The following is a 15,724-nucleotide window of genomic DNA, read 5'->3' as shown; positions in this document are numbered from 1 at the left end:
AAGAAAAGTAACCTGATCCTAAATCTGACCTTCACTGACCTCTAGATTAGGCACTGTTTTCATGTGCTTTCTCTATATATAAAGTAATAGCGTTCGTGTGTGTCTGCATGCACAATTCTCCTACAGCCCACACCACTGGAGCGATCGTGACCAAACTTGGCACGATGATAGTGCATATAAAAATGGCCACAGATGTCCTGCACTTTTTGGAGTCTTGCACAGTTGTAATCATATCAGAATAAACTAGTAAAATATTAGCTTATCAATGTTTATATGAACACTGTCAATCATTGAAGAGAGCTCTATTCAGGTTTACAAAGAGCTTGGCATGATTAGATATATATATATATATATATATATATATACATACATACATACATACATACATACACACACATTTATTATAAGAAATAACTTTCGTACATCAAAATACTGTGAACAAATATGGAAACCAGTTAATTATCGGAAGTGTTCAAATTATTGGCCATTGTGGTCCATGAACAGCTGACAATGCTCACTGATTGAATCAAAAATGTTCCTAATCAGCTCAATTGGTATATTGACACATCTTCCAATGATGGCTTTCCACTCATTCATTCATTCGTTTTCTGGTGTTAATCCTGTGTTTAACATGCCCCCTACGTGGCCCCAATAAAAGAGAAAAATCCAGGGGGGCTCAAATCCGGTGAGCATGAACAGTACTCGATACTTCCTCTTCGTCCTAACTATCTGTTTTGCAGGTGATTATCAAGATATGCTCTTACGTCATGATGATAGTGGGGAAGTGCTCCATCCTGCTGGAATTGCCATTCTTTATTCCTAAGCATCTCTTGGGAACATGGCATAGCGTATTCATGTAGCAAGTTAAGATAATTTAAAGAGCGTATATCCCCATCACCTGGTGGTTAGAGCTACTGACTATTGACTCGATGGTTGCTGATTCAAAACTGGTCTTAGGATGACTGCTGGTCTAACCACACTATAGAGTTCTGATACAGCGAAACAGTGTCTGTGGATAACTATATATTTATAATTAAATAATAATTATTCATTTTTACCTTCAGACACTAGTTTTTTTTTATTTTATTTTTTTTTTTTTTTTACACAGTGATCACCACTTATCAAGGCCCGGAAGCCACTCAGGGATAAGGGTTATTGCAAGTACATTACGTTAGTGTGGAGATTTGATGAAGTGTTTACTTAAGGGGGCGGTTCATTAGGAATTTGTTAACGTTGGACTTGAAGACATCCAAGTTGTAGTCCGGTGGGAAGCAGGCAGACGGAACAGAGTTCCACAGGCGTGCAGTTCTAAGAAAGAAGCTTTGTTCATGGAATCCGCGTTTTGATTTAGGCACAGATATAGAGTGGGGGAAATTTTTCACAGTGGATTCAGCTAGACTGGTGTTTTTCGTGAAAGATTGGCGAGGGGGGACCAGAGATTGGAGTTCAGACGAGCACCTGCCATGGAAATAACAATAAAACAAGGATAGGCTCGCAATGTCTCTTCTGTGGGAGAGAGGTTGCAGGGTAGAGAAAAGGGCATCCCCCACTAAGCCACGAAGTCTATTTTGTACTCTGTCAAGGCAGGATAGGCTCTTTTTAGCAGCTCCTGCCCAGATATGGCAACAGTATTCCATCCTTGGATGTACTTGGCTTTTATATAGATAGAGAATTGCATCAGTAGTGAGATATCTTCTGGAGCGGTAGAAGGATCCCACCATCTTTCCAGCAACCTTGGCAACTGACTTGATGTACGTGTTCCATTTCAGATCAGGAGTAAAGGTCAAATCCAGAAGCTTGTCAAAACACGGGGCCTCACCCAGACGAGAGCCATCCATCACAATTGATGCCAGATGGGGATCAGAGCGTTGATGATGTAAGGATAGGAGTTTGGTTGTTTCATGCTTACGCAATCATCAGTGTAGGGTACTAATTCCTGCCGATCATGAGAGTCGAACCCACAGGAATGAAAGAAATTAAGAACTACGGGTTAAAAGAAAAAATCCAAAACAAACTTAGTCCAATCTGCTGGATTTTTTTTTTCTTTTAACCCTTATTGTAACGTGACTGTTACGTTGGAACCTTGTTTGTCACAGTTCAAACCTCTCTCCATCCGGCACCGTCGAAAAGGGAACAAACAAACAAAAATAAATCCAACTCGGCTTTTCTTTCTTTTTTAACACATCATTACTGATATTTCTTTCTCACCGTCTTGACACCAGCTTAAAAAGTATCTCTCTGCCACTGCAGGGCCACATGTCCATTTTCCCTTGACATAAAATCCATGCTGGATTTGTCAGCTTAAATGCTATTTAGGTTGAACATTTAAAATCAGGCTAACTTAAATTTATACATTAGTTACAAAAAAAGGAAAGGTGACTTACTTTAAATGACGGTTCAGTTCTTCTAAGTAATTTTTCTGATCTAATATGGTCGCCATCTTAGACTTTCCTTCAGCACTGGAAAAAAAAATTACATTAAAATACATAAAAATGAAAAAATTAATGCAACAATATTTTTGAGATTATACATATATATATATATATATATATATATATATATATATGAGCAAACAGTTAATAAAATATGTTAAAAAACACTTTGAAATGAGTTAAAAACATATTTAATCTGAAAAGGAAACACTAGACAAATGGATAGTCCTTAATCCACGGAGTTTCGAATAAATACTCTCCTTCTCATCAGAGGGTAGGAATTAGCAAAATGCGGGATCGGATTTTGTGTAATCACCTTTTTCTTTACCATATTCCCTCTGCTTAACTTATTTTGTTTTCAAGTAAGATCTTTGACTTACTTGTTGTTTCATCAAATACTTCTGCATGCAAAATCCGATCCCGCATTTTGCTAATTCCTAACCTCTGATGAGAAGGAGAGTATTTCTTCGAAACTCTGCGGATTAAGGACTATCCATGTATCTAGTGTTTCCTTTTCAGATTAAATATGTTTTTAACTCATTTCATAGTGTTTTTTAACATATTTTATTAACTGTTTGCTCATATTATAAGCTCTATTTCCTATTTGATTTTATCGAGCTTTTATATCTGGCTGAGATAATTTTATAAATATTAATTCTTTAATATTTATAATTTACTTTAATTTTACCATCTTTGATCATTTTGGTAAATTCAATTGTAATTTTCATTTATATATATATATATATATATATATATATATATATATATTTATTAATAATTGGGTAAGGTCTACTTTTTTTTCCTCCTTCTCTCCTCTTTCTCTTTATAGCTTAAACATGTGACTATTTCAACTTTTGTAGCATGCTCGTTTCAGTCAGCCATGACTGGATAGAAGTCCTAATTAATTTGCAATTGTATTTTTTGGTTGCCTACACTGAGAATTGAACTGCAAAGACCCATGGTTAGAGTACTTGGAAGCATCAATTGGTTATTCATATTATGTGGCTCTATCAGACTACTGTTCTCATCTTGAGTGTCATTTTCATAACTGTTTCGGTCAATGTAACCTTCGACCTTCTTCAGGTGTATCTTGTCAAACTTGGAAATTTGGACGGAACCCTTTATTTACTTCACGGAGGTAGCTTGCTCTTGTTCCATCAGCCATGACTGGATAGAGATCCTTAGTAATTCGCAATTGTATTTTACAGTCACCCACATTGAGGATTGAACGGCAAGAACCCATAGTGCAGTGGTTAAAGTACTTGGAAAAATAAATGGTAAAAATTATATTCTTTTGAAGGTTGAAGGTTCAATTCTCAGTGTGGGCGACCAAAAAATACAATTGCAAATTACTTTGGACCTTTATCCAGTCATGGCTGATGGAACAAGAGCATGCTACCCCCGTGAAGTAAAAATAAAGGATTCCGTTCAAAATTTTGTCGAAATTCCCAAGTTTGACAACATATACCTGAGGAACGTCAGAGGTTACATTGATTAAAACGTTGTAAAAATGATACTCAAGATGAGAACAGTAGTCTGAAGAATCCAAATAATATGAATAACCAATCCTCATCTCAAATATTCAGAAACACAATAATAGAATTATCCAATTTATGCAGAGTGAATGAATGAACCTGGCTATTCAGAATCAAATATTGATTTTGTATGAATGAATGATGCTCAACAGCGAGAAAATCATCTTTTGCTTTTTTTTTTTTACATCAAGTGGCTTCACATCTTGTCTAGAACAATTTCCATATAAAACCATATGGACTACTGTACACTCTTAACCCTTATCCTCAAGTGATCTCTGGGCCTTGATAAGTGGTACTTATAAGTACAAGCTAAAATAATAGTTTTTTTTCTTTGGAGCAAAGAATTGAGATCTGCCATGACAGCTTAGGAGATAAACAAATGTGTCACAGATTTAATCATCACACATTTAGTGGCTTCTACTTTACTATTTAATCTGTAAGTTGTTGAATAAATTTGTTAAAGATTATACTTTGTCCCATGCTTATTTTTGAGTTGATATTAAACCGATAACATGTATCATCAATCATAACACAAACTTTTTTTTTTTATTTTTATTTTTTTTCAGTAACCCGGGCAATGCCGGGGTAGCCATGTTCGAAACTTATAAACACGTACCTTTCTGAGTCAGGTATTTCCATCGGCACTTTGTTATCCCTCAAATATAAACTAAAATCTATGACACCCATCTGTTAAAAAAAAAAAAAAAAAAAAAAAAAAAAAAAAAAAAAATGTTATTTAAGACTTTAAGAAAAATTACAAAAATTTGAACAAATCCAATATTTCTATAGGGTGTAAAAAAGTCACTGCAGGGTTGAAAATCTTTGTCATTTTATCATGAATTATTTTTTTCTCTATTTCAGATATTTTACAGATAATATTTTGCAAATTAATTATGGATAAGTATAGCGTTGAACAACGTACGCAAGTTGTGAAATTGTTTTACCAAAATCAAGGGTCAATTGTTTTGACTAAAATAGCTTATCGACGGCATTTTTATGTAAGAGATAGGCCAAGTCACAATGCAATTCGAAAAATCATGCGCTATTACGTTAACAAACCCCCAAATCATGCAAGAATTGAAGGAAATCATCAGAAACAAAATAAGAAAGTTAAATCGCAATCCAGAGATTCTACAATCTGTCATTAATAATGTTTTGGAAAGAACACAAATATGCGAAACTGAAAATGGACAACAATTAAAAGACATTATTTTTTATAAATAAAAATTGTTTGAATTTTTCATTTTTTTTTTTTCATTTTTAAATTTCCTAATATCTAAGTCAGCTTGTGTTAAAATTACAAAAAAATATCATCAAAAATAAAGAATCTATTTAAGTTTAAAATCCTTCAGTGACTTTTTGGACGCCCTGTACATTGAAAAGCACCATATTTTTCTTGAGCCAAGAATAGCTACCACTAGCAATCACTGTTTATCCATAGTCAGCAATTTACGTGCTCACATACCATAATAAAAGGTTATTTCATTTTCGGAATGGGAGCGGGGGGAACTTCAAACTCTAAATATTTTGTCAGTTAAAATATGCATCAAAAATGTAAATGTCAGAATTTTCTGCGGAAACAAACAGTTAGGAATTTTAGATAACATAAACAAGATTACAGGACAAAGATCAGGTGATGATTCTTTAGTGCTGCATTGCGGTGATGATGCAGTTACAAAGAAATAGTTTTATATATACACGTAGTCAGTTTAGAGAGGAAGCCAGTCAGTTGAGGTTTGAAAGTCAAGTTGAACAGGCAAGGAGAGTCAGCTGATGACCAGATATATGGCAGCCGGTCGTAATGGTTTCTGTACGTCAGGGAAGCTATTAGAGAAGGAGATAACAAAAATGTAGAAATAGGAAAGCGTGCAACTTCCAGTTGAGGCACATTCTTAAATAAAAGTTGCGATATTTGTACAGTTTAATCAAGACATTAAAAAATGAAAATATTGAAAAAATTTTATATTGTACATATACATTATGGAATGAAGTTCTCCAAAAAAAAAAATTTCACTTAATTTCATCAAGTAGTTCTTTTTTTTATAGCGAAAAAACAATTTGTTATGATAGCGAGCAAAAGGTTCGATTTTTAGGAAGAAAAGCTAGTATTAAAGATGGGGAGGGAGTGCCGGCGCTTTAAATTGAGTTATCTGCCTGTGGCATAGTCAAAAAATTCCAAGATGGCTATCTTCAACGTGCTGTCATAAAAACATATTTTTCCGCTGCAAAAAAAAAAACCCAAAAAGAACTACTCGATCAAATTAAGTGAACTTTTTTTGGGGGGGGGGGGATCTTCAGTCAAAGTTGGAAATAATAACCAGAGTGTCGACTGTCGTCTCTCAGGAAATCTTTATTGCCGTTGCTGCAGATCCATCGATGAAGACCCAAAGATGGACAGAGTTATGTTTTCCCGTTTGGCCGGATGTAAAACCCTAGAAAGATGTTATTCGTCCCTATGCGTAAAGAACTGTTTGTTGGTAAATTATCATTGTCCGTGCTTGTTACACACCATTATAAATACATGTGCACACACACACACACACACACACACACACACACAAAACGATCACAGAGACGCTGTTATAAATATGTATAAATCAAAGAACCATAAACTCGTAAAAATATATACAGACGATCATGAAAACTAGGGATGAACACAGACACGTACATATATATACACAACACTATATGATGAGTATATATAACATGGCGTTATGGTCCTCGTTTATATACACCTCTTATATATACACATACACCAGATAATCTATTATATAAAAGGAAAGTCTGAGTTAGTTCCCTATGGACTCGAAAACGGTTGGGTCGATTTTTATGAAATTTCACACAAAGGTACTTCATGTGCCTGGTAGTTTTCTTAGATAGGTTTTGTACCGGAATGTCTTTGATAAGTATGGATAATCAAAATTATCCGATGAAAAAAGGAACAGGCGATTTTGACCAAAGTTAACACCTTACACAGCCTAACATCACAAGTGCATTTGAAAAGTTTTATTACCGTACAATCCGAAAGGCCTAACATATAAAATTCAACAGTAGGTTCTTTGATATAACAGAGATGTGTTCGAAATGAATTTTACCGTTTAAAGCACAATTTCACAATGATACTTGACTTTTTCATTTTAAACTTTAATTCAAGCCATTACCACTGCACAAGTAGTAAGGCTAGGCATATAAATTCAAAAGGTTCTTTGATATGACGAGCGTATTCGAAATGAATGTTTCTGTTAAGCGCACAATTGAACCATGATACTTGACTTTTGCATTTTAATGCAAGCCATTATATATAAAAATAATTTTATAAAATCAACAGTAGGTTCTCCACAGTGCAATGTAGACTACAATGTAATTGTGAATTTAGACACTGCAAGAAGCATGTGAAGCTTCCTCCAGGTGCATCGCGATGGGTCTCTAATTAGAGCAAGCAATCAATCGATTTGATTAAAAATCGGTTGATTTCACAGATTTCGATGGCAATAAAAATATGGGAGTGTGAAACATTCATTGACCATCATTCGATCCCGGGCAATGTCAGGTCACCCTGCTAGTCTCAAGAAATATATGGTGTAAAACCCAAGAAAGAAATTTGCATAAGCATGAAACAGGGTACTTCCAAACAGGTAAAAGTGGAATCATCTCTATCGCAAGAAAAGTATGGAAGCTCAAAGAAGCGAATAGATCTTATGAAATTAAAGGGAGGATTATCGATTAAACCAAAAATGTATAGCTCTACCTCGCGGAATTCGAGAGTCATAGAATTAAGGAATCAAAGGTTGGTTAAGTGGAGAGCGGATGCATCACAAGATGTGAGACATGCAACTTGGGGGGGGGGGCAAAAGGGGGCACATCAAGAATACAGGTTGCAAATAACAACACAAAAAATGCCTGGGCAGCCCCGTCTGTATTCCCTGTGATGCTAAGGTCAGAAAGATGGATTGAAAAATCAGTGCGCCAGAGGAGGAGCACTCTGATCCTGCAAAATATGCCTGTGCAGCCTTGTCAGCATTCCCCAGTAGAGCGCCTCAGTAAATAAACTAACCCCTTCTTAAAGAGAGAAGGCAATGCCTGGGAGAGTGGACCTCCTAGAACTGCACAGAACCAGCATTACATCGCAGTCAACAGATGCAGAATATGGTTCATTCTGTGGGTCACAGTAACGAAAAAGTTTGACACGCTCGGATTGCGATGATAAATATCTGAGGTTGGTTTGCCTGAACACGACAGTTTATCGTGATATGTTTTGCGGCATATAGTTAACGGCCCACAAAAGAAAGTAACGCAGTTTCGATACTCACGGGTTGGTCAAGATCTTCTTCTTTAATACATAAGTTGCAATCAATGACGTTAAGGCCAACTAAAAGTCCCGCTATTACCATTCCTTCATCCTCCATCATAATAGCACCTCGCTCATAGAACTCACTGCAATAAAAATTGATATGGTTAAAATAATATTTTATTTGAATGAGAGGGAGAGAGGAAAAAGCGGGAGGGGGAGGATGCAAAAAAGAGAGAGAGAGGAAAAAAGAGAGGGATGAAAGAGAGAGAGAGAGGAGTGAGAGAATAAAGGAAGAGGAGAGAGAAGAAGACAGAGAGAAGACAGGGAGAGGGAGATGGGAGAGGATAGAGAGAAAATGAAGGAGGAGAGAAAATGAGGGAGGGGGGGAGAGAAAATGAGGGAGGGGGAGGAGAGAAAATGAGGGAGGGGGAGGAGAGAAAATGAGGGAGGGGGAGGAGAGAAAATGAGGGATGGGGAGGAGAGAAAATGAGGGATGGGGAGGAGAGAAAATGAGGGATGGGGAGGAGAGAAAATGAGGGATGGGGAGGAGAGAAAATGAGGGATGGGGAGGAGAGAAAATAAGGGAGGGAGGGAGGAGAGAAAATAAGGGAGGGAAGGAGGAGAGAAAATAAGGGAGGGAGGGAGGAGAGAAAATAAGGGAGGGAGGAAAGAAAATAAGGGAGGGAGGAAAGAAAATAAGGGAGGTGAATAAGAAAAAGAGAGAGGTAAATGAAATAGAGACAAAAGAGAGAGAGATGAAAGAGAGAAAGGAGAAAGATAAAGAGAGGAGTGGGCAAACAACAAGAGAGAAGGGAAGAGGAAACAGGGAGACGAGAAGAAAAAAAGGAGCGGAGGTCGAGAGAATTTTTAAAAATATATAGAACATTAAACTGGGGACAGTCATTTGTAAACATTTAAAAAAATTAAAATTCTATCATTAAACCATTTGAAATTAAGAATTCCAAATCACATTTGTTTTTTTGTGCCACTTTGATGTAGGAGGCTACTATCAGGCAAATAAGTTGCAGGGATACTATGTAGGGAGTTGAGCAGCAAGATGTCTGTTCATTTTATTTGATGTTTGATATTTTCTGTGAGAAATTTGTTTAGTTTCAGTAAAACGTTCTTATATGAATGAAAAAGAAATGTAAAAAAAAAAAAAAGCAATTACTTACGAAAGTATAAAATCCTTCTTCTCTATTATCAATTTGAAATAATCCGCTAGTGTTTTCTGCATCAATGCCAAGCGAAGCCAAGCCCGTGCCCTGCCCAATGGCGTCCTGGAAAAAACAAAATGAAAATTAAAAAATACGATTTGCCTTAAATAAGTTTCCAGACTTTTATTGCTAGTACACATATAAACTTTGGTATCTAGTGTGCAATGTCCGTTTCTCTCGTGTGCAGCCTCTATCTCATAGAAGAGAAGATGCCAGCTTCTCTCTGCTCTACCGTTATTTCAATGGCAGGTGCTCGCCTGAACTTCACTTTATACTCTCCTTGTAAGTCTCTCACAACAAACACTCGACTAGCTATAACAACTCTCAACAATTTCCCTTACTTTCTATTCAATTTACATAGGCATCACCACTTATCAAGGCCAAGAGGCCACTCGAGGACAAGGGTTAAAGAGTGTACAGTAGAAATTGGACAATATAGTAACCGTTAGCAATGGAAATTCGGTAAACTTGTTAACTTATATGGAACGGCTCATCAAGAACTTGTTTACATTAGACTTGAAGACAACCATATTGTAGTCAGCTGGAAAGCAGGAAAACGAAAGACAATTCCATAGGCGTGCAGTTCTAAGAAAGAAGCTTTGCTCATGGAATCTACGTTTAGGTTTAGGCACAGATAAAGAGTGGGGGAAATTGTTGATAGTGTTTTCTGCTAGACGGGTGTTTCTTGTGAAAGTTTTGCGAGGAGGGACCATAAATAGGAGCTCAGTCGAGCTTTATGCATAAATCTAAGCAAAAATTCCATGAGCAGAGTTTTTTTCTTAGAACTGCTCGTGTATGCAATACTATACCATAGAGCTACTTCCCGGCTAACTATGACATAATCGTTTTCAAGTCCAACGTGAACAGGTGCTCGAAGAGTCATCCCCTGAAATAAATGATCAACTTTCCATTACAGGACTCATTAACCTTTATCCTTGAGTGGCCTCCAGGCCTTGATGATGACTATATGATGTGAATAAAAAAACAAAAGGATCAGTAATAGCATTGCACTCCATCTTGAGATCCATCGTTGGGCACTGTCCAAGGCATCCTCCCTCAGGTCCGCATCAAAGCATGCCACGCTCAGGGAACAGTCCATATTAATCAGTGCGATGGTCAGCACATCAGCACCATACGGACATCAAGCATCCTGTATATATTCCTACTTGTGCAAATAGTTCCGTGTTTTGGCAATTTCCCTTACTTCCTATGTGTGCATAAAAATAAGCGAAAATTTCTTCTGTAGAACACAATATCCTGAAGTTGCTGCCGACTGACTATGGCATGGTCGGTTTAAAGTCCAATGTGAACAAATTTTTGAAGAGCCGTTCTCATTAAATTAAATTAGTATATAGAGATTCTAATTTAATGTTCATAGTATGTTATTACCTATCCTTCTTTTTAATAAATAGGATCTCCCGATCACCAAAGCTGCTATGTAAAAAAAAAAAAAAAAAAAAAAAAAAAAAAATTAAAATTAGAAAATAATGTCGTTTTTGGGCCATACGTGAACCTAAAATATATCTTCTTGGACTCCTGGCTAAGATCCAAGGGTAGTATCTGTTCTATCTAAAGATGGTTATAATGATATCATGAGATTTTCATTAGCGCCAGGCGTGCAAACAATGGAAATATGTCACAAACTCCTATAAGGGTGTTGGAGATAAACCCTAATAACCAGATATATTCTGACACTACATTAACCAGAGATTTAACAAAAGGGCTACAATATTATCACGGGTCTCTATTATTAATAACACGGGGTTTCAATTCACGCTGAACATCCACAGAATTCCCAGCAGCAATATATTACATATGAAAGATGCCGTTGAGGAATTTCCACAGGTCCCAAAATAAGGCATTACACTTAAAACTATATATTAATACCGTAGCACCGTTAATATATATACGTATGTAGGCATGTCACGGTTTCCAGATTATAAAGTATTCGATTGAGAGATCCTATTTATCAAAAAAGAAAGAAAGACGATGTCACAAATTCCTCTAATAACCAGATATATTCTGATACTACATTAACCAGAGTTTTAACAAAAGGGGCTACAATAATATGACGGGGTCTCCATTCATGCTGAACGTCTACAGAATTCCCAGCAGCAATATGAAAGACGCAATTGTGGAATTTCCACAGGTTCCACTAGTTTACATGATTATGAAAAGTAACAACGTCCTCGGCACTTGTTTTCACTAAGAGATAGAGCACTTTGAATCCTTACAGTACAAAAAATAGAAAAGTGTAAGAAAACAGTGTCACATCAAGTCAAGTGAGAGACAAAAATTCCCTTTATGTTTCTAGAGTCTTCAATCGTAAAACAGCCGACAAAGAAAAAATAAGCATTTGGTTTCATGTAATTTGGCATTTTTGAAAAATACATTTGGCCCTATGTTGTAACCTTTTTAGACCAGCAATACTCAAGAAAAGAAAAAGAAAGAGAAGAAAAAAGAAAACGAAAAGAAGAAAAGACAAAAGAAAAAAAAATGACAAAGGAAAAAGAAAAGTAAAGAAATAAAGAAAGAAGAAAGCAAAGAAATAAAAGAAAAGGAAAAAGAAATAAAAAGAAAAAGAAATGAAAAGAAAAAGAAATCAAAAGAAAAAGAAATAAAAATTAAAACAAAAGAAAGACAAAAAAGAAAAAAGATAAACAATGGGAAATAAAAACAAAACAAAAAAACTAAAGAAAAATTAAAACAAAAGAAAAACAAAAAAGAAAAAGAAAAAATAGAAACAAAAAAGATAAAACAAAAAAGAAAAACACAAGAAAAAAAAAAAAAAAACAGAAAAAAGATACAGAGATTAGAAACCAAATTTTCCCTGCATCAATATATTTAATATCCAAGAAAGTTAAAGAGGCTATGATGTCAAATCCATTCTTTTTGTTTTTTGTGGATTTTTTTTTTTTAATTATTGGAGAAAAATTCCCCTAAAAAGTCGCACTCACTTGATATTTGGCATGTCTCTCACACTGGTCGTAATCTCAGCAGCTTCAGGGGCAAATTTCTCAATGACTTCCAACACTCCCCAAAATTCACGCTTGTCTCGTAGGATTCCTTTCTTTGCTGAAAATAGAAACATAAATAATTGGAATATTATTTTTTATAATTTAATAAATTATAAAATAGGTTATTAGTGTGACATTGTCTCCCCTTGTCTCTAGAAAGAGGAATTCTGCTCTCATTTTACCTTCTTAGAGTGATCTCCCTTGTTTGTTGTTGTAGACTCATTTGACTGCAAAAATCAAGATGAAAGTTTAGTGATTGAAGAGTGCGTGTGTGTGTGCGCCTATATATATATATATATATATATATAACTATTTCATTTATTCACATAAATTTACTATACGAAAGTATAGATTTATGCGTAAACTTTAAGTATTTACTTCAAAAGTGCTCAATACGTAGGTAGAGCTAGTTAGTAATTTATAAAATATATATGGCGATTAAGCTACACTGAATATTCTGCGTTTCATCCAACTATAGGATTCGTCAGGCTTATGCAACATACACCTTTATCACTGTATGCCATGTATGGTACCAATATTTGAAAAGTTGTATGCCATGTATATATATATATATATATATATATATATAATCCTCTCTCTTTCTCTTCCTTCTCCATACACTCGAAATTCGTGTCTATCTGGCTAAAGTTTTTAAACTCAACTTCACCCGTGTTCAATGTTTTTTTTTTATTTATTTATTTAATTATTAAATCTTAAAACTTAAATGCTGTCAGATCAAAATTGAGATCCCCCCCTTTTTTTTCATCGTCTTCTTCTAATATTGTCTTTCCAAATCATAATAACCACTTCTGTTCAAGTCTTACAAAGTTGCTGGATCGTGAATATGATCCGGTAGCAGAAACATGTGTAACAGATAAAACGGTAATAAAATATATATATATATATATATATATATATATATATATATATATATTTGTTTTGCAATAGTATTGAGCTCCATTCTTCAGGTTTTTACTAATTACCAGTTTTGCTATATATATATATATATATATATATATATATATATATATATATATATATACTAGCAAAAGTACTCATCGTTGACTGGGTTCAAAAACAGTCTACAGAAAATGGACTTTGATTTATGAAAGTATGATAGGTTATGAAAAGGAAGGGTTGTAAAGAGATAGCTTCGAATTTGGGGGTATCAAAAACAAAGCAAAATATGATGAAAGTAAAAATAAAATAGATAAACCCATAATTTATTATAAAATACCTGTTCACACTGAAACACTTATCACAATATTCTGTGGATCTATATTAAAAAACCTTGTTAAACTTTGTGACATATTCCCATTCTATGGAGGTCAGGCGCAAACAAACACCCCATAATTTTATTATACCATATTTCTTCAAACTGAAACAATTATCAAAGTATACTTACGCAGATAGATATGAAAAGTCTTTATTAAAGTTTGTGCCTATTTCCATTCTATGGAGGCCAGGCGCGAACGCAGACCCCACAATTTTATTATACCCTTCCTATTTAAGTTAAAACATACTTATCAAAGTATTCTTATGTACATCTATATCAAAAGCACTTGTAAACGTTTTTTTTTTAATTTAAAAAATTTTTATTTCCATACTTTGTGGATTAGGCGCATATGCAGACCCCACAATTTTAATGAATCATCATTATGCCAGATCAAACATACCCATTCCTATGTCTCGATACATCTTCTATCATTATATTTGATCAGTTTTCTATAATAGTCAACCATATAGGAGCCTATTCATGACCAGACGCACACACAGACGTTCAGCTTTATATTATAGATATTAGTAATTAATGGTGTTTTTTTTTTTTTTTTTTTTTTTTGCTTTCAGAAGATCCCATGGCAGATACTAGATAATGAAATGAAAAGACATGCTGTAATGGTGTCTATAAAAGCGAAACATAGCAATTCAGAAATTGTAAGATTTCTAAAAGTCACCAGGTCTTTCGTTTGCAAAGTTAGAAAGGTGCTTAAAAAAAAAAAAAACAAAAAAAAAAAAACAATAGCGATGAATTGGCCACGAGCAATTGAAAACAACATTGGAAACGTTCTGACCCATTTAGAACATCTAAGTTTTTCAGCAGAATGCATGGCACGATCAACGAAAATCCGTGGACATCAAACTATCTCAATGCGATATATTACCAAAGATGTTCAAGTGTCTGAAGGAACAATAAGGAATGTTGGTCATCAAGACCTCAGATACGTTCTTAGGCGATGTCAGTTCATGTCAACAAAAACTGAAGAAAATCATTTAGTACACGCAAAACGACTATAAACAAATTGAAGCATCCAGAAAAACAGAAGTGTCTTTGGTTTTCTCCGATGAAAAAAAACTTTAAGATCAAAAAGTCGATCGAAGAAATGATAGGTGGTTCCATCCTCATACTCACCTACCAAAACATTTTTTTTATTATTATTTAACCCCCCCCCTCGCAGAGTTTTGATTTACCTCAAGACACCCGGGCATCGCCGGGTACCCCCCGCTAGTACTTTCATAAACTAGAGTCCATTTTCTGTAGACTGTTTTTGAACCCAGTCAACGACGGGTACTTTTGCTAGTAGATATATAAATAGCTACAAAGGCACGTTTGTTGCAAGGCTAAAAATTAAAACATGAACAAATAGCTATTATGTTATGCATGCATATTCATAATGCTGTCGTTACATCCTCACCTGACAAATTCCGTTTTTTTTTAATTTTCACACTTTTGCACTGATTTTCCCCGGCTAAAACCCAAATATAAAGTTTTGCATGGGTTGGAATACCCTGTATATTAAGTTTCATGTCTGTACACCAAAAACTGACAGAGGAGTTTGATAGGCAAAATTTTTAAACAAATACATATACGCATACATAAATATATCTAGAAAGAGGTCTGTGTTTACTATAAACTTTTTACGCAAATATTACACAAGTATAAATAATGTAGAATATCTACATGAATATAATTACACATAATACTTAACTAAAGATGATCGCCCCATAAGAAAACCGAAAAAACTAATTAGGGAATTAATCAAAATTAATGTTTAAAAAGAATATGCAAATTAGCTAGATCTTTTGTAAATGAATGCGATTCCATGACCCATATATGACAAAGTTGTATTTTCTTTTTAAATAAATAGAAAAAGGGTTTTTAATATGAATATCAATACACAAAAAGGAAAAAAAATTACAGGAGTACAGATACAAAGATTATGAACATTTATTT

General features: G+C 34.7%; 1 protein-coding gene across 15 annotated transcripts in view; it reads right to left on the bottom strand.

Annotated features, from left to right (window-relative positions):
* Window positions 1-15,724, bottom strand: part of LOC145266567 (RUN and FYVE domain-containing protein 2-like) — a 328,450-nt gene that overhangs the window by 193,237 nt on the left and 119,489 nt on the right. For all 15 annotated transcript variants that reach the window (XM_080122395.1, XM_080122403.1, XM_080122393.1 and 12 more), the window contains 5 exons: window positions 12,433-12,550; window positions 9,434-9,538; window positions 8,278-8,401; window positions 4,584-4,654; window positions 2,385-2,459 (listed from right to left, as the gene is read on the bottom strand). In XM_080122395.1, coding sequence (XP_079978521.1) covers window positions 2,385-2,459; window positions 4,584-4,654; window positions 8,278-8,401; window positions 9,434-9,538; window positions 12,433-12,550 — 493 coding nt within the window. The remainder of the gene's footprint in view (window positions 1-2,384; window positions 2,460-4,583; window positions 4,655-8,277; window positions 8,402-9,433; window positions 9,539-12,432; window positions 12,551-15,724) is intronic.

Source organism: Euprymna scolopes, chromosome 41 (genome assembly GCF_053919585.1).
Source record: "Euprymna scolopes isolate OS-2025 chromosome 41, ASM5391958v1, whole genome shotgun sequence".
Taxonomy (NCBI): domain Eukaryota; kingdom Metazoa; phylum Mollusca; class Cephalopoda; order Sepiida; family Sepiolidae; genus Euprymna; species Euprymna scolopes.
The sequence above is the reverse complement of the archived record's forward strand: the minus strand, read 5'-3'. Positions and strand labels throughout refer to the sequence as shown.